We start from the raw sequence: 27,724 nt of genomic DNA on the forward strand, positions 1-27,724 counted from the left end.
CCATTGGGCAAGTAGGCTCAGAAAATATGAAAAATTATATCCCATTGGTTTTAGTTTTACTTTTGTCAATTTAAGTAAAGGATATATCTTGAATGTTTTTTTCCAAAATTCTGATACATATATCAATATAATGTGTATTTTAATTTCTCTACCGGACTTAAGCTTTTATATGCTATAGATACTTTTTCTCAAGCTCGTGTAATGCACACTGTTTTAAGCAAGGAAGTTAATCACAACACTGTTACACATGTAGAATACATTGAAAAACACATAAATCTTATTCAATAATGTGTTACTTAGATAACCTATAGTACATCCACACAACGGAATACTGTGCAGTCACTCAAATTATGATACAGATCAATATTTATTGACATAAAAAGATTGTTTTAGTTTAAAATTTAACAAAACACAGTACATATAGTATGTTATTTTTTGTTTGTTAAATAGTGTGTGTACACATAGGAGAAAAGGTATGGAAGTATATGTATGTATTAAAAACACTAATAATGGTTATCTCTGAACTGTGGAAATTTTACTTCTTTATAAATGACTGCATTGTGTACATTTTTTAAATGAGCATGTATTATGTATATGATCAATAAAAGCAGTGATTTTCATTTGAAAATACTTGATAATGAATATAAATGCAATTTGTAGATAAACAATTACACAGAAACAACTTTTTCTCATTATTTTATGGGCACATAGCTAACAAAAGTGTTAACAAAATTATATATTTATACTGCATTATTTATGTAACCTAAGATTTCTCTACAATATAATAAAAGCCAATTAAGAATAAAGAAAAAACATTTTCTTATGGTTGGAACTGTGATATGAATGAATCTGATTTTTTAAAGTAATTATTTAAATTTTACATAAATTAAGTAATAATTTCTCTATTTCCAAAATGTATTTGAACACCCACATATTAAATGAAAGGCAATGTAAAAAAAACCACAAAAGTATAATATGTACGGAAGGTAGATGGGTAGGAAAAAGAGGAGACTATAAGTAAAATATGGAAAATCCATAATTGAGAAATTACAGGCTAACTAATGTAACTGCAATATAGAACAGAACATTTTGTCACAACTTCCAAGCAGCCAGACATAAAGAGAACCATACTGGATTAATAGCTTTCATATAATAGATGGAGGCATATGATTTAATCACAAGAGACAAGCTTTTCCTTACTTTTGATAGATATGTAAATATTATCACATGGATGTATTCAAAAATTTACAAGAGATAATGACAAGTTTAATAGAAGATAATCTTCAATGTAGTTTTTCAACATCATTGTACGGATTATTTACCCTTATACTGACACTTTATAGAGATGGAGGTAAAATTTTAAAATTATCTATAGGTAAAGGCAACTCAATGCACTTATTCATCTTTTTTTTTTATTTTAACATGGCCCATCTATACTACTAAGGAGTTTAGAAAATGAGTGGCAAGAATGCTCCTTAGACTGTCTTCATATATTAAATCTCTCAGGAAAGATCTGTAAGATGAAACTCATCATTTTAATTATGCTTAAAGTGTTAATTTCCTAAGATATTGATTGAGAAAACACCAATATGTTTATTTCTCTAGGCATGGAGTTAAAGAAAACTCCCAACACTTAGTCAAAGCCACTGTTAACTCTGTGGTATGCCCAGAATATAGTAGAAAAGGGGAAAAAAGGTATAACGAAAATCACATCTCTTTAAAATAATATTCATTTTAAATAAAGTAAAATTATGCACAAATGTTAAGTGAATCACATACATTTTCCCCTGCTCTATTGATTTCCCAAAAAGCAAGTTGGAAGTTTTCTGTGTGATAGATTCAGAAATATTGTTTATTTTGAGAATATTTTCATAGAAGCAATTATATTTAGTATTTTAACTGGAATAAGGAAGGAACTATATTCAATCAATAACCTTACCTGGACTTAATTAGGAAAAAAAATATGTGGAGAGATGAATTTTATTCTACATATTTCCAAGGATATTTTATCAAAAGATAGTAGAAAAATGACAATTTTACAATTAGAAATTATGTTCTTCACTAAAATGAACAAGGTTTTCTAGGTTCACTTTTTTTTCCCCAAAAACAAAGTATTCACTTAAAAAAAAAAAAAAAACCTGGAATAAAATAACCTCTTATCACAAAGGAGCCCAAACTAAGTAGGCATCAGCTTAAGGCTGAAACAAATTGAGCATTCTTATTCTCACCACCTGCGCCTGGCCTGGCCCAGGGTAACATGCAGGGGCTTGGAGCCCACTGTGCGACCATTCATCTCATCCACTGCTTTGGTAGCATCTTCAAAAGAGGAGAAGCAGACAACACCAAACCCTTTGCCTTGCCCTACTTCCACCATCACTTTGGCCCGGCTAATTGATCCAAAGGAAGAAAATTCCTCCTTCAGTTTTTCATCATCGATGGTCTCATCCAGGTTCTTAATATAGATAGGCACCCCCGGAGGCCGACTTTTTTCTTTTAATCTCAGTCGTTCAAATCTTCGTCTTAACTCAGCCAATCGTTCAATTTTCTTCTGTGCCCGCCCTACATACAGAACTTTCCCATTGATGGACTTTCCATGCAGGTCTAATACAGCCTTTTGGGCAGCCTCGTGTGTCTCATACCTCACAAATCCAAAGCCCTTAGATTTCCCACTGGCATCTCTTATAACCTTAACACTCTCCGTTGGCCCATAGCCACTAAAGATTTCCTTCAGTTGTTCGTCATCCAAGTCATCTCCGAAGTTTTTAACAAAAACATTGGTGAAAGTCGCTCTATCCCTGGTTCTGACTTCAGCTGCCCGCTCTTCTGGGAATTTGAATCTGCCAACATACACCTGGCGGTTGTTAAGCCGCACTCCATTCATGTGCCAGATGGCTCTATTGGCAGCGGCCAGGCTGTCAAAGTGCACATAGGCATAACCCTTAGAACCATTGTCATCACATACGACTTTGCAGGAGAGAATGTTCCCAAAGGCAGAAAATAAATAAAAAAGAGCCCTATTGTCTATGGATTTATCCAGGTTTTTGATGAATATATTTCCAACTCCAGACTTTCTTAAGCGGTCATCTGGCTGAGACCACATGAGGCGGAAAGGTTTGCCATTAATTAAGTCAAAATTCATTGTATTCAGGGCCCACTCAGCATCTGCAGGAAAGCGGAAGTTAACATAGCCATAGCCCAGGGGGCTGCGGGTCACAGGGTCACGGCATATTCGGGTGAAGCGCAGAGGACCAGCAGGCCTGAACTTTTTATATAGCATATCCTCCGTGACATCTGGGTCCAAGTCACCCACGTACAGGGCAGCCTTTAGGTACTTCTTTTTCTTGCCAGCAGAATTAGGCTCTCCACTCCCCATCTTTCTGAGTACAGGGAGGTGGCTCTCTTGAGAGAGGAAAAAAAAAAGCTGATTTCTCTAAGCTATGGGCCAAGCAGCAGTTCACAAACAGAAGAAAGCCAAGGAGAAAAACGCTAAAAGCAGACTCAGAATCACTGTTGAGGCTGAGAAAATGAAGTTCAGAAACAGCTGGTCAGCAGGCTCAGAATAAACACATCAGACAAATATGCATCCCAATAACGAATCTGTTCTACCTAAGAGGACTTATAATTTCCGCCCATTAAGATTTAAAATCGGTTTCAAAAGCCAGTAGTAAGAAATTTCCTGTTCCCCATTTAATTGTAAGAAATCATCAAGCAGCTGGCTGTCACCCCACATCCAGCATTGCAGACAGAGGCCTTGAGACCTGTTTTCTGCATAAACATAGGCCTCGAGCTCCTGTTGGCTTAAAATTCTATTAACAGTGCCAGGGACCAAACGTGTATTCCTCCGCCGGCTGCCTGGCCGGTCTCAAGCTGGCTCTCAGATAGAAGGCCGCTAAACACACTCAGCGTCAGCAAAAGGGCAGTCTAAACACTTGGTGCGCTGGGGCCGGAAGGCAGGCTGCAGAAGGCGGATCGGATCGCACAGAAAGACAGACAGACAGACACACGCGCTGGAGACAGGAGACCGCCCAGATACCCCAGATGCCCACCGGGTACGGACCGAGTGACGCGCGGTAATTTCAGCAGTCTGAGACTCGCGGCAGGTCCGGAGGGACTGACTGGCAGACTCGCACTGGGTCAGCTCAGGCGGGAGGCGGTTCCGGACAGATGCGGGGCGGAGTCAGAGGAGAAGGGCAGATGCGCAGCGGGCGGGCAGAGAGAGCAGGGACCGAGGACGTGGATTGCTCTCCACAGGACAGACCGACCCAAGGACGAAAACCATTTAGCTGTGGTAGAGCGGGCGGGGCGTGAGGAAACCCGGAACCCTGCTAAGTAACTTCCCGCTTCCTCTGTGCCAAGATTAAAACAACAACAACAACAAAAACCCCACATATTTTTATTTTAAAATATTATGTGTTTGTTATCTTAAAATATTAATTTTAGGCTGCTGACCCCAAAATCAAAGCAGGAGGTGATCACCTAGGCAGAAAGAACTCTCATACTTTTTTTCTTAATAGAAAAAACAATTCCCAATACAATTTCTGCTTAGGAAATAAGATATAAGATTGGTTACTTTCCTGAGTTAATTGGAAAGTCAGAATTGGCAGCTGTACTGGATTCCCATTAGGTGCTGAATGATCACAGGGTCAAATAAAACATAGGGCCATGTTGTGTTTGGCCTTTTTCATTACTCCATTAAACTCTAACATAATGATCACATTATCCCCAGGTAGTAGGCAGAATTCTTTTCATTACTCCAGTAATACTAAGATTTTAATGACTGGAGAACCGTAAAACGGCTTTTTTATGATACCTTGTGCCACAAAATGTTGAAAATGTGCCATCTCCTTAATCACAAATTACAAAATCTTACTGAAGGAGATAAAACCTGCAGAATCAATACAAAATGTATGATTAATGTTCACAGATGAAATACACATGTAAAGATATAGGCGCTTTATGCATTAATTACTGATTATTTTATTTTATAAGTTTTTATTTAAATTCCAGTTGGTTAAAATACAGTGTAATATTAGTATCAGGTGGACAATATAGTGATTCAACACGTCCATACAACACCTGGTGCTCATCACAAGTGCACTCTAATCCCCATTACCAATTTAACCCATCACCTAGTCACCTCCCCTTCGTAATCATCAGTTTCATATAGTATTTGTCTTTTTCTGACTTTATTTCCTTTAGCATAAAATTCTCTTACATCATCCATGTCTTCGCAATTGGCAAGATTTCTTTCTTTCTTAAGACTGAGTTATAGTACATTGTATATATACAATGGTGCATACAATATATATATAATATTCATATATATACATACCACCTAGTCTTTATCCATTCATCAGTTGATGGACACTTGAGCTGTTTCCATAGTTTGGCTATTGTAGATAATGCTGCTATAAACTTCAGGGTGCATGTATCCATTTGAATCACTATTTTTGTGTTCTTTGGGTAGATACCTAGTAGTACAATTTCTGGATCATAAGGTAGTTCTATATTTAAATTTTTGGGGAAACTGCATACGATTATCCAGATTTTCTGCACCAGTGTGTATTTCCACCAACAGTGCAAGAGGATTCCCCATTCTCCACATTTTCACCAATACGTGTTGTTTCCTATATTGTTGTTTTTAGCGATTTTGACAAGTGTGAGTTGATGCCTCATTTTAGTTTTGACTTGTATTTCCCCGATGATCAAAGATGCAGGCATTTTCTCATGTGTCTGTTGGCCATCTTTATGTCTCCTTTGGAAAAATATCTTTTCATGTCTTCTGCCCATTTTTAAATTTGGGTTTTTGTTTTTGGGTTGTTGAGTGGTATAAGTTCTTCATATATTTTAAATACTAACCTTTTATCAGATATGTCATTGCAAATATCTTCTCTCATTCCAAAGATTGCCTTTTAATTTTGTTGATTGCTTCCTTCACTGTACAGAATCTTTTTATGTTGATGAAGTCCCAATAGCTTATTTTTGCTTTATTTCTTTTGTCTCAGGAGACATATCTAAGAATTTGCTACAGATGATGTCAAAGACATTAGCATCCATGTTCTCCTTTAGGATTTTTATGATTTCAAGGTTCACATTTAGGCCTACATCCATTTTGAATTTATTTTTGTCAATGATATAAGAAAATGGTCCAATTTCATTCTTTAGCATGTTGCTGTCCAGTTTGCCCACTGTCATTTGTTGAAGAGATTGTCTTTTTTCTTTTGAATATTCTTTCCTGCTTTGTTGAAGATTTATGGACCATACAGTTGTGGGTTCATTTCTGGGCTTTCTATTCTGTTCCACTGATCTATGTGTCTGTTTTTGTGCCAGTACTATAGTGTTTGACCACTACAGCTTTGTAATATAATTTAGGGGATTTTTTTTTTTTAGATTTTTAGTTATTTATTTGACAGAGAGCGAGATCGCAAGTAGGCAGAGAGGCAGGCAGAGAGAGAGGAGGAAGCAGTCTCCCTGCTGAGCAGAGAGCCTGACATGGGGCTCCATCCCAGGACCCTGGGATCATGACCAGCCGAAGGCAGAGGCTTCAGCCCACTGAGCTACCCAGGCGCCCCTGTAATATAATTTAAAGTCCAGAATTGTGCTGCCATCAGACTTTCTTTTCTTTTTCAAGTTTGCTTTGGTTATTTGGGATCTTTTGTAGTTCTATACAATTTGGGCATTACTTATTCTAGCACTGTGAAAAATGCCGATGGTATTTTGATAGGGATTTCCTTAAATGTATAGATTGTTTTGGATAGTATAAACATTTTAACAATATTTGTTCTTCCAATCCATGAGCACGGAATGTCCTTAATTATGAATTTCAATATGAGTTTTCAACTTTAAACCATGGCAAGAAACAATGTTTTAAGTTTAGACTCAACTCGGGTTTCCCACTATATCTCTCCTTAAAGTTTGTGAGAAACTGTTTTGGAGAAGAGTGTTTCCCTGACTTTGGAAAATCACCAATATTTATAACACTCAGGTCCTTATCCGGTCCCTTCCACAATCCCTCCCCTCTAAAAGAAAATTTATATCAGTACTAATATGCTGGAAAAGATCTTGGCAATAACAAAGAATGCAAATGAAGGACATGACCCCAATGGATGTTGTTTTAAAAAGATATTATAAGAACAGGCTAAATTCATGTAGTGCTTCATTTTTTACATCTTACTTTTTCTATTAGACGGATAACAATTTACCCTCATTATTTACTTAAATATTTAGTAATTTTCTTTATTGAACTCTTGTGCTTATTTTATAGGATTCATACTTAGGTAGGACATGGAGACTATATGAAAAAAAGCAAATGCAAACAAAAAATAGAATAGAGATAGATCACTAAAAATTAGTATCATAATACAACCACAGTAATCAATATGTAGAAACACTTGTGAACACCTGCTTAGCTTATCATATTTTGAAAAAAAACATCTTTCCTTACAACTTTACTTTAGTCAACCATGGGCTAGAATCTTGGACTGTGTTTATTTTTCTTATTTAAAAATATTACTTTACTGCAAATATTATATTAAAATAACACAAATCCAAAAGAATAATTCCCACAATATTATCACTGAGTCAAATCAATATTTCATTTTGATCTAACCATCCAAATGTTTTCCATATTCTAATTCATTTGTGTATATATTCTCTAGGATTATAGATATAACTGGACTGTTAAAAGCAATTATTTTCAAAATAAACTCCTTTCTAGACCTATTTGTTATTTTGTGGTCATTGAAGTATAGCGATTCTAAACTATAGTAAACTTTTGAGTGGGTAAAAAATCAGAAATTTAGAACTGGTTTTAAATGAGTGAATTTTAGAAGAGTTCCCTCTGCTAAGCAGAAGTTTATGGGGGTGGGGAACCATTTATTTAATCCTTTTAAAATTTAAGTTGAGAAGCATCTGTAAAACAAAAGTTAGATATAGAACATTTCCCTGTCATTATTATTATATATTAAAGGCAAGTGTATAGCCTATTGTAAATATGATTCATATATCAAATCCATTAAAAATCCCCACCCAGATTCCTAGGGCAATTGGTTAAAGAACATCTGAGTCTTTCAGAATTTGAGAAATGTTTTGCATGAGGAAAGAATCCGGAACAACTGGCATTCTAAGTGCATTCCATCATATGTTGTTATTTACAGTTAATAGCAATGCGTCAGCTTGAGTGGAAGAAGAGGAGACTTGGGAATTTATTTTTCAGGTTTGTCTTAACAGGCACTTGATTCTATGTTTCCAATTAAATGTATCAGCAGTACAAATTGCTGAGGCTTCACAATGAAACTAAATTTGCTGCTTTCTTGAGTGAAGTCTGTGATGACTGAAAAAAAATTATAAAGTAAAAACTTAATTACCTAGTACTTGATTCATATTTTTTTTAGATACAGGACAATTGCAAGAAAGCAATTTGACATTGAGAATGTGGTATGAACAGGCATTTTCATAGCAGGTTTTGGAGCCAGTAGTGATTCTTTTTTTCAATTACAAAAATTTTATCCTGAGCTATGAGTACTTATGCTCTGAATTACAATCCTGAATGCACCTTGATAAGATTCGTTATCAAAGAATTATTAATTTTTGTTTATTAGCGTATACTTACAAAGTGAGAATGTGACCAAAACTAGAAATTTTCAAGAGTTTACAATGGAATAGAATTAACTATTCAGCCATCAAAAATAATGAAATTTTGCCATTTTGCCATCATTTGCAATGATGTGGATGGAGCTAGAATGTATTATGCCAAATGAAATAAGTCAGATAAAGAAAAATACCATTTTATTTCATTCATATATGGAATTTAAGAAACAAAGCAGATGAATATATGGGAGAGGGGAAAAAAAAACAAGAGTTTATCAAACCACGAAAGACTTAAAGATAGAGAACAAACTCAGGGTTGAGGAAGGGAAGTAGGTGGGGGATGAGCTAAATAGATTATGGGAATTAAGGGAACTTGTTATGATGAACGCTGGGTATTTTATTTAAGTGATGAATCACTGAATTCTACTCCTGAAACTAGTATTGCACTGTATGTTAACTAACTAGAATTTAAATAAAAATTTGAAAAAAAAGAAAGAATGAGGCATATTTGTATGTCCTGAATAGAAAGTTTTTTAGAATGTTTTATTTAATAAAAAAATGCAAAGTACTAAATAATTAATGCTAAATTTTTAATAAATCAGAATGTCTTATTCTTCAATACTTAACCAAAATTTCAGTATTTTTTTTAAATTATAGAACTATATTTTATATATAGAAAGCAGTAACTATAATTCATACATTTATAACCCTAGGGGATTTATTGAAAATTAAGACAAATGTGTTAGTTTAATATATTTTCTTTTTTCACATGTATCATGGACTGAATCTCTGTTGAATAAAAAGTCATATATTTTTGATTCTAGCCATCTTGAAAATATAAGGTAGTATCTCATTGTGGTTTTGATTTGCATTTTCCAAGTGGTTAGTGAAGTTGAGCATCTTTTTATGTGCCTGTTGGCTATCTGTATAACTTCTTTGGGGAAAAAAAAAATGTCTGTTCACGACTTCTGCCCATTTTTAATGGTATTATTTATATTTTTTTGGTGTTGAGGTTTTTTTTATATTTTTTGTATATTAACCCCTTAGCAGATATATCGTTTTCAAATATCTTCTCTTATTCAGTAGGTTACCCTTTTATTTTGTGGATGTTTTCCTTTGCAGTTCAAAAGCTTTTTGTTTTGGTGTAGACCCAGTAGTTTATTTTTGCTTTTGTTTCAATTGCCTGAGGAGACATATATAGAAAAATGTTGCTAAGGACAATGTCAAAGAATCTACTGCATACATTTTCTTCTAGGAGTTTTATGGTTTACATGTCACATTTAGGTCTTTAATCCATTTTGAGTTTATTTTTGTGTTTGGTGTAAGAAAGAGGCCCAGTTTCTTTTTTTTTGCATATAGCTATCCTGTTTTAACAAAAACATTTGTTGAAGAGACTATGTTTTCCCCATTGTATATTATTGTCTCTGTCAAAGACTATTTGACTGTATTTAAGTGTGGATTTGTTTATGAGACTTCTATTCTGTTCTGTTGATCTATGTGTCTATTTTTGTACAAGTACCATACTGTTTAGATTACCATAGCTCTGTATTATATCTTGAAATAAGGGATTGAAATAACAAGCGTTGACAAAAATATGGAAGGAAAGGAACTCTTGTGCACTGTTGATGGGAATGTAAAGTGATGCTGCTAATGTAAAAACAGTATGGGGGTTCCTCAAAAAATTAAAAATGGAAATAGCATATGATCCAGTAATTCTACTCCTGGGTATTTATCCAAAGAAAACCAAACCACTAATTCCAAAAGATGTATGCACTTTATGTTTTTTGTGACATTATTTACAATAGCCAAGATATGGAAGGAACCCAGGTGTTCATCAATAGATGAATGAATAAAGAAGTTGTGGTACGTATACACAAGGAATATTTCTTAGTCATAAAAATGAATGTGACCTTGCCATTTGAAATAATATGAATGGACTTAGAGGATATATTGATAAGTGAAATAAATCAGAGAGAGAAAAATAGCATATGATTTCACCTATATGTGCAATCTTAAAAACAAAATAGAACAAGCAGCAAACACTTTACTGTACAGAGAGCAAACTGAAAGTTGCCAAAAGAGAGGTGACTGAATCAATATGTTATATGCTTGAAACTAATATAACATTATATGTTAATTATACTTCAATAAAAATAATAAAAGTTAAATTGAAAAGACAAAGGAACTGCTGCAAAAATGTCATGCATTCTACAGTGAAGAAATCTGAGTATTAATAAATATAGTACAACATTATGTAACAACTTTATATATATTTAGGTTTTATTAAGTGTCTCCTTAGGATGTTCTTTCAATTAGATCATCTAAGTTTAAAATAAATGTAAAGAATACTATTTATGAATTTATGCAATTGATGGGTAGTCACAATCTAACCTATCTAAAAGTTTATATAACATATATGATATAGAATCAAAGTATTTCCTGTTATGATGCATTAAAATAGAGTAGGAGTATCACCCACATGGCAGATAGCCTCAAGCAAATTTATTTCTTCTCACTAGGGTCTGTTTACTGAGCATATGCTCATTCAGGAAAATACACACACACACACACACATACACACACACAGCCCACATACTTTGATTTGTAACATTGAGTTATAGTCATTTTACTTGACTTATAACAAGAAATAAATATTTTTTAAACATGAACTTTGTGCCATACTTTTGTTTTTTAAATTATAGTTAAAACACACAAAGTTTACCATCTTAATGATTTTAAGTGTACAATTCAGTGGCACTAACTATATTCAAATTTTTGTACAACCAACACCAGTACCTATCTCCAGAACTCTTTTCATCTTGCTGAACTGAAACTCTCTACCCATTCATCTATGCTTTACATGACACTTAACATTTCTTTTATTGGGCATTAAAGCTTTTAATTATTTTATTATCATGATGCATAATGCTTTCATAAACATCCTTATTCACATACAATATATTCACATTGCAATATATTATTGTTCCTATTTCTATTAGCTATATTTTCAGAAGTGAGGATTACACAGTTAAATGGTAAATGTATTATTATTTGGTTATATGCACAGTCACATTTCTTTCGAACATGTTGTATTTTACCAACAAAATGGAAATTTGGATGAAATGATCAATTATTAGCAAAATAAGAATTACCAAATTTGATTGAAAGGAAAAATAGAAGAACAATTGCTAATGCTTAGAATAGAGAATTATTTTACAAATAACTATTAAAAAAACAGGCATGGGTGATTTTGTAATTGAGCACTATTCTATAGTCTTTAAGAAAATTTGAGTAAGGTCAGTGCTATTCTAACTATTTCTACGATAGTAAATCACTTTTATGAAATTAAGAGAGAATTCTTATAAACCCAGCTCCTCTTTTCAAAGCAGAATAAAGTTGTAGACTGATGGTCAGCCCATTTACTGATGGAACTCGGATACGTATTGACTCATTTTTGTGTCATGTGTGAGTGTGGCAGTAGGCAGATTGCTGGAGAAGGGTTGTTTTATATGAGGATTTAGAAGGGGATACGTAATGGGAAGATAATTAAAGACTTCTGGTTTAGAATGTCAAAACAAAATAAAATATTCCACATATTAAAAATCATATCTTATACTTTTTTCCTTCCTTCTGGACTACCTGTTCAGAAATGTAAAACATGGGAAACAGTTCTCCAAAGATCAGGAAAATTGAATATTTAAATAAATAGATGATTGAGAAAAATTCTCTGCTTTTCTGACATGGAAGTTCAGGTGTAACACATATGTTACAAAGTACAGGTCTTTTGCTCAAATTTATTCTTAAGGTATCTTATTGTTTGGGAGAAACTGTAAATGAAGTTGCTTTCTTAATTTCTCTTTCTGCTATTTCATTATTAGTGCATAGAAATGGAACCAATTTCTATATATTAATTTTGTAACCTCCAACTTTCCCAAATTCATTTATCATTTATAGTAGTTTTTTTGTGGATTCTTTAGGATTTTCTATATAAGTATCATGTCATCCACAAATAGTAACATTTTGACAACTAATTCTAATTCTCCTCCTCCTTCTCTCCTCCTCCCCTTCCTCCTCTTCCTCCTCCTCCTTCTTCTCCTTCTTCTTACCAATTTAGGTATCTTTCATTTTTTTTTTCCTTGTCTGATTGCTGTTGGTAGGACTCAGTACTATGTTTAATAAAAGCGGTCTGAAAAACAGTCTGAGGGGTTTGAAGTGGCAGGGGGATGGGAGGTTGGGGTACCAGGTGGTGGGTATTATAGAGGGCACGGCTTGCATGGAGCACTGGGTGTGGTGAAAAAATAATGAATAATGTTTTTCTGAAAATAAATTAAAAAAACTAAAAAAAAAAAAAAAAAAAGCGGCCAGAGTGGATATATCTGTCTTGTTCCTGATCTTAGAGGAAAAATTCCCAATTTTTCACCATTGAGTAAGTTTGTTGTGAATTTTTCATATGAGACCTTTATTTTGCTAAGGTAAGTTTCTCTAAATTTACTTTGTTGAAGCTTTTTATAATGAATGGAATTTGCACTTTGTCTAATGTTTTTTCTGCATCTATTGGGATGATCATATATTTTGTATCCTTTCTCTATTGTATATGATATATCATGTTCATCGATTTGCAAATATTTTCATCCCTGGAATAAATCTCACTTGATGATGGTGAATGATTTTTTTTGCATGTATTGTTGACTTGTTTTATTAAAATTTTGTTGAAGATTTTTGCATGTATGCTCATCAGAGATATTGGCCTAGAGTTTTTTCATTTGTTGTTGTTGTTGTTATTTTTTTTCCCTTGTTGTTGTTGTTGTGTCCTTATATGGTTTGGTATAAGGGTATTGACCATCTGGCAAAGTAAATTTGGAAGCTTTTCTTCCTCTTCTATTTTTTTTATTTGGAATAGTTTAAATAAGAACAGTTATTAACTCTTCTTTAAATGTTTGGTATAATCACTTGTGAAGACATGTGATGCTGCAGTTTTATTTGTTGGGAGTTTTTTGATTACTGATTCAATTCCATTGCTAGTAATTGGTCTGTTCAAATTTTCATTTTCTTCCTGATTCGATTTTTGAAGGTTATGTTTCTATACATTTGACAATTTCTTTAAGGTTGTCTAATTTGTTCTCATACAATTTTTCATAATATTATTTTATAATCCTTTGCATTTCTGTGGTTTTGGTTGTTTTTTCTTCTCCTTAATTTCTGATTTCATTTATTTGAATTCTACGACCACTCTCCTTTTCATGAGTCTGGCTAAAGTTTGATCAACTTTGTTGATCTTTTCAAAGAACCAACTTCTAGTTTCATTGATGTTTTCTGGTCTCTATTTTATTTCTCAATTTTTTAGTCTCTATTTTTTAATCTCTATTTTATTTCTGCTCTAATTTTTATTACTTTCTTCCTTCTATTAGCTTTAGACTTTGTTTTTTAATTAAATTCATTTAACCAACGTATAGTACATCATTAGTTTTTGAAGTAGTGTTTAATGACATTTGTTCTTTTTCTTTCTAACTTCTTTAGGTGTAAGTTAGGCTGTTATTTGAAATTTTTTTTTGAGGTAGGTCTATATTGATAAAATTGTCCCCCTTAAAACAGCATCTGCTATATCTCAAAGATTTTGAATCATTGTGTTTCACTTTCATTTGTCTCCATGTATTTTTTTAAAGATTTTATTTATTCATTTGACAGAGATCACAAGTAGGCAGAGAGGCAGGCAGAGAGGGAGGAGGAAGCAGGCTCCCTGCTGAGCAGAAAGGCCGATGTTAGGCTCCATCCCAGGACCCTGAGATCATGACCTGAGCCTAAGGCAGAGGCTGAACCCACTGAGCCACCCAGGCACCCTGTGTCTCCGTATATTTTTTAATTTACTTTTTTTATTTCTTGGTTGACCAAATTTTTAGTGTCATGTTAGTTAGCCTCCGTGTATTTGTATCCTTTCCAGATATTTTCTGATGACTAATTTCTAGTTTCATACTTTTGTGGTTGGGAAAACATGAATGATATGACTTCAGTCTTTTTTTAAGTTTATTGAGGTTTGTTTTACAACCTAAAACGTGATCTATTTTGGAGAATGTTCCATATATACTTGAAATTGATGTATACTCCGTTTGTTTTGGATGAAACATTATTAATATATCTGTTAAGTCTAACTGGTCCAATGTATCATTCAAAAATACTGTTTCCTTATTAATTTCTGTCTGAATGATCTATCCATTAATGCTAATTAATTAATGTTAATTAATTAATGTTAATTAATTAATCCAACCCCTGTTGGGGTGTTAAATTTCCCTACTATTGGATCACTGTCATTTTCTTTTCCTCTTATGTCTGTTAATAGGTGATTTATGTATTTAGGTGGTCCCATGTTTGCTGCACAAATATTTACAATTGTTATGTCCTCTTGTTGGATTTTTCCCTTCATCATTACGAAAGGTTTTGTTTTGTTTGTCTCTTATTACAGTCTTTATTTTAGTCTATTATGTCTGATATAAATATTGTTACTCCAGCTTTCTTTTTGCTTCCATTTGCAGGGTAGAAGTTTTTTCCATCTCTTCACTTTTTTTTTTTAAAGATTTTATTTATTTATTTGACAGAGAGAGATCACAGTAGACAGAGAGGCAGGCAGAGAGAGAGAGAGGGAAGCAGGCTCCCTGCTGAGTAGGGAGCCCGATGTGGGACTCGATCCCAGGACCCTGAGATCATGACCTGAGCCGAAGGCAGTGGCTTAACCCACTGAGCCACCCAGGTGCCCCCATCTCTTCACTTTTAATCTGCATGTGTCATTAGGTCTGAAGTGAATCTCATGTAGAAAGCATATAGATGGGTCTTGCATTTTTTATCCATTTAGTCACCCTATGTGTTTTGATTGGATCACTTAGATTATTTTCATTTGAAGTAATTATTGATAGGTATGCACTTATTGCCATTTTGTTACCTACTTTATTATTGCTTCTTTAGTTCTTCTCTGTTCCTTTCTTCTCTTGCTCTCTTCCCTTGTGGTTTGATGGCTTTCTTTAGTGATATGTGTGGATTCCTTTCTCCATATTTTTTGTGTATCTATTACAGGTTTCTGACTTGCAGCTACCATTAGGTTCACATATAACATCTTATCCATATAGCTGACTCTACCAAGTTGATGGTCACTTAAGTTTTAACAAATTCTAAGAGCAGCAGTTTTTACTTCCCCACCATATTTATGTATTCATTTATGTATATTATGTCATATTTTACATTATTTTATTTTGTGAATCCCTTGATTGGTTTTTATAGATTTAATTGATTTTATGACATTTATGCTTTGACCTCTGTGCTGGTTTTATAAGTGATTAATCTAGTACTTATATTTGTATTGCTCAAACATTATTTTTTTAAGATTTTTAAAAATGATTTTATTTATTTATTTGACAGACAGAAATCACAAGTAGGCAAAAAGAGAGGAGGAAGCAGGTTCCCTGCTGAGCAGAGAGCCCGATGCGGGCTCAATCCCGTACCCTGGGATCATGACCTGAGCCAAAGGCAGAGGTCTTATCCCACTGAGCCACCCAGGCGCCCCTGCTCAAACGTTCTTGAAACTGATTTACTACTAAAGCTGAAAAACAGTAATTAATAATGAGAGGATATTTCTTCTGATTAATTATTTATCTATTTGTAGCTTCAATAATATTGAAATGACCCTTAGAATATTTAGGTACATTATTCATCAAGTTAAGTGTTCTCTCCGTTTCAAATTGAGTGCTAGACATTTTGCGTTTGCTTCAGCTCGCCTCTTTCACCAGCATGACATTAATTTTTCTTCACATGACTCTTTTAAGAAGTTATTAAATTTTTGTGACATTTAATATATGATGGCATAAAGATACATTTTAAGGTCTATCATGTTTCATCCATTTACTTAAATGCCATGCATTTATTGAGAATCCTTTACATGTCAGGGACTCTGCTGGGCATTGAGGGTAGAATTTTGAACAAGATAGACTTGGTTCCTGCTATACATAATAGTTATCACATTCTAAGTGGGGGGTATATTATAGACCGATAAAGAATAAAGGAAAAAACTCTAATTTGTGACAAGATCCATATAGGAAACAAACTGGGTGATGTAATAGCAGTTAACAGTGAGATAGAGTGGCCTATCTTAAAATAATATGGACCTTAACAAACATTTTCAAATGGCATGTATTTTACAAACTTATAAAATATTTAAATGAAATCTATCTTGATTGATGTAATTAAACAATTTATAGCAGGATCTATAGGTCCCAGAAGAGAAGTCATTTCCACTTCCCAGACTAGCAGCTGCATGACAAAGGATATGGTCATATTGAAAGTATTTTCAGAATTTGTTATGTTCAGAATTTCTTACATTAGTATAGTTCCAAATTTCTTAAGTTAGTATAGCTTACTACCCTTGGGAAATATAGGTCAAGCCCTAAAAATAGTATTCCTACTAGACTTCTTCACAAACTGAGTTCTTCAAAAAGTTGTAGAGAAAGTATTGTGGATTACTGCCAAAATAAAATATGAATTAAAATATTTGAAATAACTTTATTATGTATAATTATATTCATAAATGTTCTTTTTGAAAAAAACAAACAAACATGTATTTTGTATAGGATCACTGTTGTTCTCCCTGTCCTCCCTACTTCCATTCTCCTTTCACTCCTCCTTTCCTTCTCTGTCACTTTGTTGGTTATATTAGATTTTTTTTTTTTTTTTGCCGGGAGGGGGGAGTGTTCCTCCTTTTAATGTTATTTATTTTTATTTTTAATTTTTTTCTTTTCTAAATTTTTATTTGACTTCTAGTTGGTTTACATACACTACAATATTGGTTTCATGAGGAGAATTTAGTGATCAATCATGTACATATAAGACCCCGTGCTCATCACAAGTGCCCTCCTTAATACCCACCACACATTTAGACTGTCCCCTGCCTACCAACCCACCATTAGCACTCAGTTTGTTCTCTAAAGTTAAGAGTCTCTTATGGTTTGACTCCCTCTCTTCTTTCCCCCCTTCCCCTATGTTCATCTGTTTTGTTTCTTAAATTCCACATATGAGTGAAATCATTTGGTAGTTATCATTCTCTGACTGACTTCTTTTGCTTAGCATAATACATCCTAGCTCCATTCATGTCATTGCAAATGGCAAGATTTCATTTTTTATCACAAGTAATTCCATTCTATATAAATACCACCTCTTCTTTATCCATTCATCAACTGATGGACTTTTGGGCTCTTTCCATAATTTAGCTATGGTTTATAATGCTGCTATAACATCAGGGTGCATGTGTTCCTTTGAATCAGTATTTTTGTATCCTTTGGGTAAGTACCTAGTAGTGCAATTGCTGGGTCATAGGGCAATTTTATTTTTAACTTTTTGAGGAACCTCCATACTGCTCTCCAGAGATTCTGTATCAATTTACATTCCTACCAATAGTGTAGCAGGCTTCCCATTTCTCTGAACCCTCACCAATATCTGTTGTTTCCTTTGTTTTTAATTTTAGTCACACTAACAGGGGTGATGTGATTTCTCAGGGTATATTAAGATATCACATTCATATTGAGATATGAATGGAGTGATGCTGATAATCTTTTCATGTGTTGGCCATCTGGATGTCCTCTTTGGAAAAAATTCATGTCTATTCATGTCTTCTGCCCATTTCTTAACTGGGTTATTTGTTTTTTGGGTGTTGAATTTCATAAGTTCTTTATAGATTTTAGATATTAATACTTTATCAAATATGTCATTTATCTTCATTATCAAATATGTCAAACATCTTCTCCTATTCTATAGGTTGCTTTTTAGGTTTTTTATTTTAAGATTTTATTTATTTATTTGACAGACAGAGATCACAAGTAGGCAGAGAGGCAGGCAGAGAGAGAGGGGGAAGCAGGCTCCCTGCTGAGCAGAGAGCCTGTGCAGGGCTCCATCCCAGGACCCCCAAGATCATGACCTGAGCCCAAGACAGAGGTTTTAACCCGGTGAGCCACTCAGGTGCCCCTGCTTTTTAGTTTTGTTGATTTTTACCTTTGCTCTACGGAAACTTTATTTTGATGAAGTCCCCATAGTTTATTTTTGCCTTTGTTTTCCTTTCATGAAATGTATCTACTAACAAGGCACTGTGGCCAATGACCAAAAGGATATTGCCCATTTTCTCCTCTAGGATTTTGATGGTTTCCTGTCTCACATTTAGGTCTGTCATCTATTTTGAATTTATTTTTGTGTATGATGTAAGAAAGTGGTCTTGTTTCATTCCTCTACATGTTTCTATCCAGTTTTCCCAACACCATTTGTTGAAGAGACACATTTTTCCTTTGGATATTTTCTTTCCTGTTTTGTCAAAGATTAGTTGATCATATAGTTGTGGATTTATATCTCAGTTTTCTATTCTGCTTCATTGAACTATGTGTCTGTTTTTGTGCCAGTACCATACTGTCTTGATGACTAGCATTGTGGTATAACTTGAAGTCTGGAATTGTGATGCTTCCAGCTTTCCTTTTCTTTTTCAGGATTGATTTGGGTATTCAGAATCTGTTATGGTTCCATATAAATTTTAGGATTCTTTGTTCTAGCTCTGTGAGAAATACTGGTGGTATTTTGGTAGGGATTTCATTAAATGTGTAGATTGCTTTGGGTAGTGTAGACATTTTAACAATATTTATTTTGCCAATCCATGAGCATGGAGTGTTTCCATTTCTTTGTGTTGTCTACAATTTCTTTCATAAGTGTTCTATAATTCTCAGAGTACAGATTTTTTTATGTCTTTGGTAATGTTTATTCCTATGTATCTTACAGCTTTTGGTGTAAATGGAATTGATCCCTTGATTTTTTTTTTCTGCTACTTCATTCTTAGTATATAGAAATGCAACAGATTTCTGTGCATTGATTTTATACCCTGTGACTTTGCTGAATTCCTGTATCAATTCTAGCAATTTTTTGGTGGAATCATTCAGGTTTTCTACATAGGGTATCATGTTCTCCATGAAGAGTGAAAAATTGACTTCTTTGGTGATTTGGAAGGCCTTCCCTGGTGGTCTAGTGGTTAGGATTCAGCACTTTCTCTCTCTTTGGTGATTTGGATACATTTATTTCTTTTTGTTGCCTGATTGTAGAGGCTAAGACTTCTAGTACTGTGTTGAACAGTGGTGAAAGTGTTCTCTGTCATTTTCCTGACTTTAGGTGAAAAGCTATCAGTTTTTGCCCCTTGAGGATGATATTAGCTGTGGAGTTTTCATATATGACATTTATGGCGTTGAGGTCCCTCTATCCCAACCTTATGGAGGGCTTTTATCAAGAAAGTATGTTGTATTTTGTCAAATGTTGTTTCTGCATCTATTAAGAGGATCATATGTTTCTTTTCCTTTCTTTTATTAATGTGGTATATCACATTGATAATCAATTTGATATTGTGATGATAATGTGATGATTGATAATCAATCATCAGATCATGTGGATGTTGAACTACCTCTGCAGCCCAGGAATAGAACCCACTTAGCAGTGGTGAATAATCTTTTTAATGTACTGCTGGATTCAATTATCTGTATCTTGTTGCGGATTTTTACATACATCTTCATCAAGGATATTGGTCTATAATTCCTTTTAGTGGGGTCTCGTCTGGTTTTGGGATCAAGGCAATGCTGGCCTCATAGAATGAATTTGGAAATTTTCCTTCCTTTTTTTTCCCATATAGTTTCAGAAGACTAGGTATTAATTCTTCTTTAAATATTTGGTAGAATTTTCCTGGGAAGCCATCTGGCCCTGGACTCTTGTTTTTGGGGAGATTTTTTTTTTTTTAACAGATTCAATTTCTTTGATGGTTATAGGTCTGTTCAGATTTTCTATTTCTTCTTGTTTCAATTTTGGTAGTTTAAATGTTTGTAGGAATTTATTCACTTCTTCCAGATTACCTAATTTGTTGGCCTACAGTTGCTCATAATATTCTATTACAATTTTTTGTATTTCTGTGGTGTTGGTTATGGTCTCTCCTCTTTCATTCATGATTTTATTTATTTGGATTCTTTCTCTTTTCTTTTTGATAAGTCTGGTTAGTAGTTTATCAGTTTCGTTTTGTTTTCAAAGAAATGTTTTCTGGTCTCATTGATCTGTTCATTTTTTTTCTTTTCTATATCATTTATTTCTGCTTTAATCTTTATTATTTCCTTTTATTCTGCTGGCTTTACTGTACCTTAGGTACCCTAGGTACCTTAAATGTAATGGTAGGTTGTGTATTTGAGGTTTTTCTTGCTTCTTGGGGTAGGCCTGCATTGCTATATACTTCCTTCTCAGGACCCCTTTTGCCACATACCAAAGTTTTAGACCATTGTTTTTTCATTTTCATTTGTTTCCATGCTTTTTAAAAAAATTTGTTCTTTGATTTCCTGCTTGAGCCATTCATTCTTTAATAGCATGTTGTTTAACCTCCATGTATTTGTGATCTTTCCAAATTTTTCTTGTGGTTGGCTTCCAGTTTTATAGCATTATGGTTAGAAAAGATGTGTGGTATGACTTTAATGTTACGATATTTTTTGAAATCTGATTTGTGACCTAATGTGTGATCTATTATGGAGATTGTCCCATGCGCACTTGAAAAGAATGTGTATTCTGCTGTTTTAGGATGGAGTGTTCTGAATATATCTCTTAAGTCCATCTGGTCCAATGTGTCATCCAAAGCCATTGTTTCCTTGTTTTCCATTTCAGTGATCTGTCCACTGATATAAGTGAGGTGTTAAAGTCCCCTACAATATTGTATTTTTATCAATTTGTTCCTTTATGTTTGTTATTGTTTTTTATATATTTGGGTTCTTCCATGTTGCTTGTATAAATATTTACAATTATTAAATCTTCTTGTTTTATTATCTCCTTTATGATTATTAATGCTCTTATTTGTCTTTTCTCACAGGCTTTGTTTAATGTCTAGTTAGTGCAATATAAGCATTGCTCTCTAGCTTTCTTTCACCATCCATTTACATGATTATTCTCTATCCCCTTATTTTTAAACTTCAGGTGTCTTTAGGTCTAAATTGAGTCTTTTATAGACAGCATATAGATGGGCCTTTTTATTTTAACCTATTCTGACACCCTATGTGTTTTGATTGGACCTTGTAGTCCATTTAGTCAAAAGAGTTACTGATAGATAAATATTTATTGCCATTTTATTATATGTCTTATCTTTGTTTCTAGAGATTTTCTCTGGTCCTTTCTTGTCTTTTTCACTTTGGTTTCTCCTTTGCACTCCAAGAGTCTCCCTTAATATTTCTTGAAGGGCTGGATTAGTGGTCACAAACTCCTTAGGTATCTTATGTCTGGGAAACTCTTTGTCTCCCTTTATTTTCAATGATAGTCTTGCTAGATAGAGTATTCATGGCTATAGATTTTTCCCATTTGGCCCTTTGCATATATGATGTTACTCCTTTCTGGCTTGACAAGTCTCTGTAGAGAAATATGCAGCTAGCCTTATGGGGCATTCTGTATACTTTAACAACTTCTTTTATCTTGCTGCTTTCAAGACTTTTTTTATTGCTTTATTTTGAAAAAAAAGAAAAAGGAAGAAAGAAAAGAAATATTTACAATATATCTTGCTGTTGGCTGCTACTTTTGATGTTAATGGGGATTCTCTGTGCCTCCAGGGTCTGGATATCCTTTTCCTTCCCACGATTAAGGAATTTTCCACTATTATTACCTAAAACAAAATTTTTGTTTCGTTTTCACTCTTTTTTGGGGACTCCTATAATACAATTGTTACTATGATTGACAGACTCACTGAATTCACAATGCTATGGTGTTTTTTGGTTGCTCTATCCTTCAGGCCAATAGTCTTCAAAGGCTCTCCTTGCCTGCTGTGGGCAGTGTTTGGTCCCTAGCCTGGAAGGCAGCTATGCTCACCACTATACCACCAACCCTGGTCCCTAGTCTGAATGTGGGGAGTTTTAACTTGGTGTGTTGTGGTATGCTTGTGAAACGAGGCCTGACACCAACCAGAACTGAGGACCTGCAGCACTCTCTAGTTGTAAGACATGGTATAGGCAGGGCTTTGTGCTGGTTTTGTGTGTGTAGAGCCCTCTGTGGTGGGACTAAGGCAAGATTCACTGAGAAGGGCAGTCCCACCAGAACACAGGATGGTGGTACCTTGCATAAACAAGTTAGGTAGACAGTGTGGGTTCTGTGCTGTTTCCTGCTGATGGTTCTGTATTTATGCTCACGGGTGGCAGAACATGCTGCCAGCCTTTGCTCTGCAGAGTGATTTCCATGAACGCTGCCTCTCAGGGATATGCTCCAGGAAGAGCAAATAATCTTCTGTCTGTGTGCTCCAGGTGTTCAGATTGCTGTTTATAGGCTCTCTGCTGTTGGGTTGTTCGCTATTTTCTCTTTGGGAGCAGCACAGTGCCCTCCATGCTTTGTACCAGCCAAGCTTGCTGACTTTTAAAACTCTAAGCTTTAATTCCTGCTGGTTACAAGAACTCCTGAAAATCAAACACTCTTCTTTTCCAAGCCAGTGACTTCGGGGAAATCTTTTCCTTGTACATTCCCCTGTGTGGTCTTCTTTCTCTCTTGTACTTCTTTATGACAATGTCTCCCTCTCCTCTACAGCACTTGTGATCTGTGATCCATTTCTCCCCTAAACCCTGTCTCCATGTTTCCTACCTTCTTTGATGTGGCCTATTTTCTCCCTTTAGTTGTGGAATTTGTTCTGTCTTTCATCAGATGAATTTCTGGGAGTATTTAGAATGATTTGATAAATATCTAGCAGTGTTTGGGACACCTGGGTGGCTCAGTAGGTTAAGCTGCTGCCTTTGGCTCAGGTCATGATCCCAGGGTCCTGGGATTGAGTCCTGCATCAGGCTCCTTGTCCAGCAGGGAGCTTGCTTCTTTCTCTGCCGCTGCCTGCCACTCTTCCTGCTTGTGCTCTCTTTCTCTATGACAAATAAATAAATAAAATCTTAAAAAAAAATCTAGTTGCATTTGTGGGAGGAGAGAAGCCTAGTGCCCTCCTAATCCACTGCCATTTTCTTCTCTGTAGCTGTATTTTTAAGGAAATTATAATTTCCAGTTTTTGTTATTGTACTGTTAGGAAACAAGAAGTCTAATAATCTTCTTTTAATCTAAAGGAAAGCTTTGTGTCTGTTGTAATACAAAGATCATTATAAAGCCTGAATATATATTTCCTTGAAGAACCATTTTCAACTCTGAGTATTTTAACCTTATCTAATAATTTTTTTTCTCAGTATCTTACTTCATTCTTTTGATTGCCAGAAACAACTGGCGTACAACTCTGAACTTGAAAATACACAATATACTCTAAATATATTTCTTTTAAAATGTTTAATTTTACACTTAAAGACATTAGGAAGAAAAGGGTGATTATTTACAAAATAAAGTGAAATGCTAACTTTAATAAAGGTGTAAGGTAAATTTTTTTAAAGATTTTATTTATTTATTTGACAGAGAGAGATCACAAGTAGGCAGAGAGGCAGGCAGAGAGAGGGGGAAGCAGGCTCCCTGCCGAGTGGAGAGCCCAATGCAGGGCTCGATTCCAGGACCCTGAGATCATGACCTGAGCCGAAGGCAGAGGCTGTAACCCAGTGAGCCACCCAGGCACCCCTGTAAGGTCAATTTTGAGGACTGATAGAGGAAGGAAGACAAACCAACAGCACTGTCACAACTTCTTCTATGCTAAGGGATATATTCTTTTTGTTAAAAATATAAAGAAAATAGTAACACTTTTTTTCTTTCAGTAAAGAAAACATACATACTCTTGGTAATGATAGGTTATGGGTGAATTAATATTAATGAAAACTCTTGTATGAAAAAAATTAAATTAAATAATTTTTTTTATTTTTTCAATTTAGGTAATGAACTACCAAATTGTACTGCATTCCAAAGAAGGCTTTAGCAAATAAATATTGTAAGTATTGTAAGGAAATTATGAGGTGAAAAAACCTAATTTTAGTAGCTAACTATATACTGTCCCACCATTACAACCGAAATCAGGGACCTTCTGAAGACTTGTCTTCATTGTTACCCTGACACCTAAGGACTTGACCAAAACATTAATTTTTCCAATTTATTGAAACTTGCTTGTTGTTTTGGCAATTTATCATGGCACAAAATAGCAACTAGTTACCTCTACATAATTTTATTGACGTATTAATAAACAGTTGTTAGAGCAGTTTTAGACTCACAGAAAAAAAATGAGTGGAAAATAAAAACACACACACATAACTTTAGCTCACCACAAAAATAGGCTCTCACTGTCAATATCCTGAACCAATATGGTACCTTTGTAAGAACTGATAACCCATTATTGACACATCATTATCTACCAAAGTCCACAGTTTATATTACGGTTCACTCTTGATAGTATACATTTTGTGGGTTTGGCAAATGTATATATATCTATTATTACAGTATCATATGACATAGTTTCATTGTCCTAAAACTTCTCTGTGATTTGCTTATTTATTCCTTCTTTTACCCTATACCCTGATCGTTACTCATCTTTTTAATGTCTCCATACTTATTTCCTTTTTCTAGAATGTAATATAAACAAAATCATACAGTATGTAGCCTTTTCAGATAGTCTTCCTTTACTTAGTAATATACACTTAAGGATTCTCCCATGTTGTTCCATGTCCTGATAGCTCATTTATTTTATAGCTTTGACAATAATATTCCATTGTCTAGATGTAATCAAGTCAAATAACAGGCAGAAGACATGAACAGACACTTCTCACTGTCATTTTAATTTTCCATTCCCTAATGACATGGTGTCTTCCCCTCTTTTTTTTTCCTTTAAGTAGACAAAACAGGTCTTTAGAGGATAGAGGAGTAGGTATCATTTTATTTATTTTTTTAAAGGCTTTATTTATCTGTCAGAGAGAGCACAAGAAGAGGAGGGGCAGAGGGAGAATCAGGCTTCTTGCTAAGCAAGGAGCTGGATGTGGGGCTTGATCCCAGGACCCTGTAATCATGACCTGAGTTGAAGGTAGACACTTAACCTACTGAACCACCATGCATCCCACGATGACTACTTTATATATATATATATATATATATATATATGTTTTTTAAAAATTTTTATTTAATTTCCTATTAGTTAGCATACAGTATAATATTAGTTGCAGGTATACAGTATACTGTTTCAACACTTCCATACAGTACCCAGTGCTCATCACAGTAAGCACACTTCTTAATCTCCATTACCTATTTAAACCATCTCCCCACCCACCTCTACTCTGGTAACCATCAGTTTGTTCTTTGTAGTTAAGAGTTGTTTCTTGGTCTGTCTGTCTCTCTCTCTCTTTTTCTCTCTCTCTCTCTCTTTCTTTCTTTCTTTTTTTTTTTTTTTTACTTTGCTTATTTGTTTTGTTTCTTAAGTTCCACATAGGGATGAAATCTTATGGTGTTATTCTTTCTCTGAATGATATATTTTGCTCAGCCTAATACTTTCTATTTCCATCTGTACTTCATCTTTGTGGAGTTGTCTGCTCAGAACTTTTTTCCATTTTTTTCCTTTAAAAATACTATTTTACCATGAAAAGTACACTTTATATGAGATCTGTCTTCTTAATAAACTTTTAAGTAGACAGTATATTATTATTGACTACAAGGACAAGGTTATACAACAGACCTCTAGAGCTTACTCATCTTGCTTGACTAAACATTGTGCCTGTTGGTAAGTAACTCCTCATGCCTTCCCAGCCCCCAGAAACTATATTCCACTCTTTAATTCTATGACAGTATTTAGCTCTTTTTAATTCCTCTCTTTAATTGTATTCTATTTTTAGATACATTATAAAAGTAGAATCATGCACTATTTACCTTTGTATAATGGACTTATTTCACTTAGCATAATATCCTCAAGTTCTATTAGTGTTGTCACATATTCCAGTTTTTTTTAAAGGGTGAATATTATTCTGTTGCATGTATTTGTTTTTTATCTACTCTTCTGTTGATGGACTAGATTTTTATTATGAATAATGTTGCAATGAACATGACAGTGCTTATATTTTTTCCAGTTGGGGGAAAATATATGCAAACCATATTTCTGATGAGGAGTTAACCTCCAAAATATATTAGAAACTTCCACTGGGTCTTATACACAACTGATGAATCATTGAATACTATATCAAAGACTAATGATGTACTATATGTTGTCTAGTTGAACATAATTTTAAAAAAAAGAAACTTCCACAAATCAATAGTAAAAACAAAACAAACAAATAGCCTGATTGTAAAATCTGTGAAGGACTTGAATAAATATTTCTCCAAAGAAGACATATAAATGGCCAGCAGGTATATGAAAATATGTACATCACAGGTTATTAGAAAAATGCAAATCAAAACCATAATTAGAAATCACCTTGCACTTGTCAAAATGACTATTATCCAAAGAACAAAAAACAAGTGTTAGTAAGAATGTGGAGAAATTAGAACCTTTACGCATTGTCAGTGGGAATGCAAAATGTACAAGAGTGTTTCCTCAAAAAATTAAAAGTAGGGATGCCTGAGTGGCTCAGTCAGTTAAGAGTCTGCCTTTGGTTTAGGTCATAATCCCAAGGTCCTGAGATTGAGGTGTGTCAGGCTCCTTGCTCAGCAGGGAGCCTGCTTCTCCTTCTGCCTGCCACTCCCCCTGCTTGCGCGCGCTCTCTCTCTCTTTAGCAAATAATTAAGTAAAATCTTTTAAAAAAATAAAAATAGAACTCCCATATGGTCCAGTAATCCCACTTCTGGGTATTTATTCAAAATATTTTAAAACTTTTCTCCATTTTTAACTGGGTTGTTTATTTAAACAAAATGAGATTTATAGATCCTTTGTATATTTGTGATATTATTCCTTTATATATATATCTTTTGAAGATATTTTCTTTCTGTCAGTGGCTTGTCTTTTTGTTTTTTTCACAGTGTGTTTTGGAGAAAAGAAGTTGTTTTTGTTTGTTTGTTTGTTTTGTTTTGTTGTTTTTTAAGAATACATTTTATAATCCAGGAGATGAGGGTTGCCTTAGTTTAGCTTTTACAAAGGAAACATGATTTGATTTGGGTCTTTAACAGGAATTTTGCATGCAGAAATTCAGAGAAGACATTTGAGTAGGGAAAACTAACTGAAATAAAGATGGAAGGTAATCGTTAGCAAGATAGGGTA

At 34.2% G+C, this 27,724-nt stretch overlaps 1 protein-coding gene across 2 annotated transcripts; it reads right to left on the reverse strand.

Annotated features, from left to right (window-relative positions):
- Positions 1 to 463: 463 nt before the first annotated feature.
- Positions 464 to 4,120, reverse strand: PABPC5 (poly(A) binding protein cytoplasmic 5). 2 transcript variants are annotated; one of them, XM_044234490.1, is made up of 2 exons: positions 4,058 to 4,120; positions 464 to 3,399 (listed from the first exon to the last, which is right to left on the reverse strand). In XM_044234490.1, exon 2 carries the CDS (start codon positions 3,371 to 3,373, stop codon positions 2,225 to 2,227), a length of 1,149 nt encoding a protein of 382 aa, XP_044090425.1. In that variant the 5' UTR covers positions 3,374 to 3,399; positions 4,058 to 4,120; the 3' UTR covers positions 464 to 2,224. The 2 variants fall into 2 exon arrangements, with proteins under 2 accessions (XP_044090425.1, XP_044090424.1); XM_044234489.1 differs by having other exon boundaries at positions 464 to 3,516.
- Positions 4,121 to 27,724: the final 23,604 nt, after the last annotated feature.

The sequence above is a fragment of the Neovison vison genome, chromosome X, assembly GCF_020171115.1.
Source record: "Neovison vison isolate M4711 chromosome X, ASM_NN_V1, whole genome shotgun sequence".
Taxonomy (NCBI): domain Eukaryota; kingdom Metazoa; phylum Chordata; class Mammalia; order Carnivora; family Mustelidae; genus Neogale; species Neogale vison.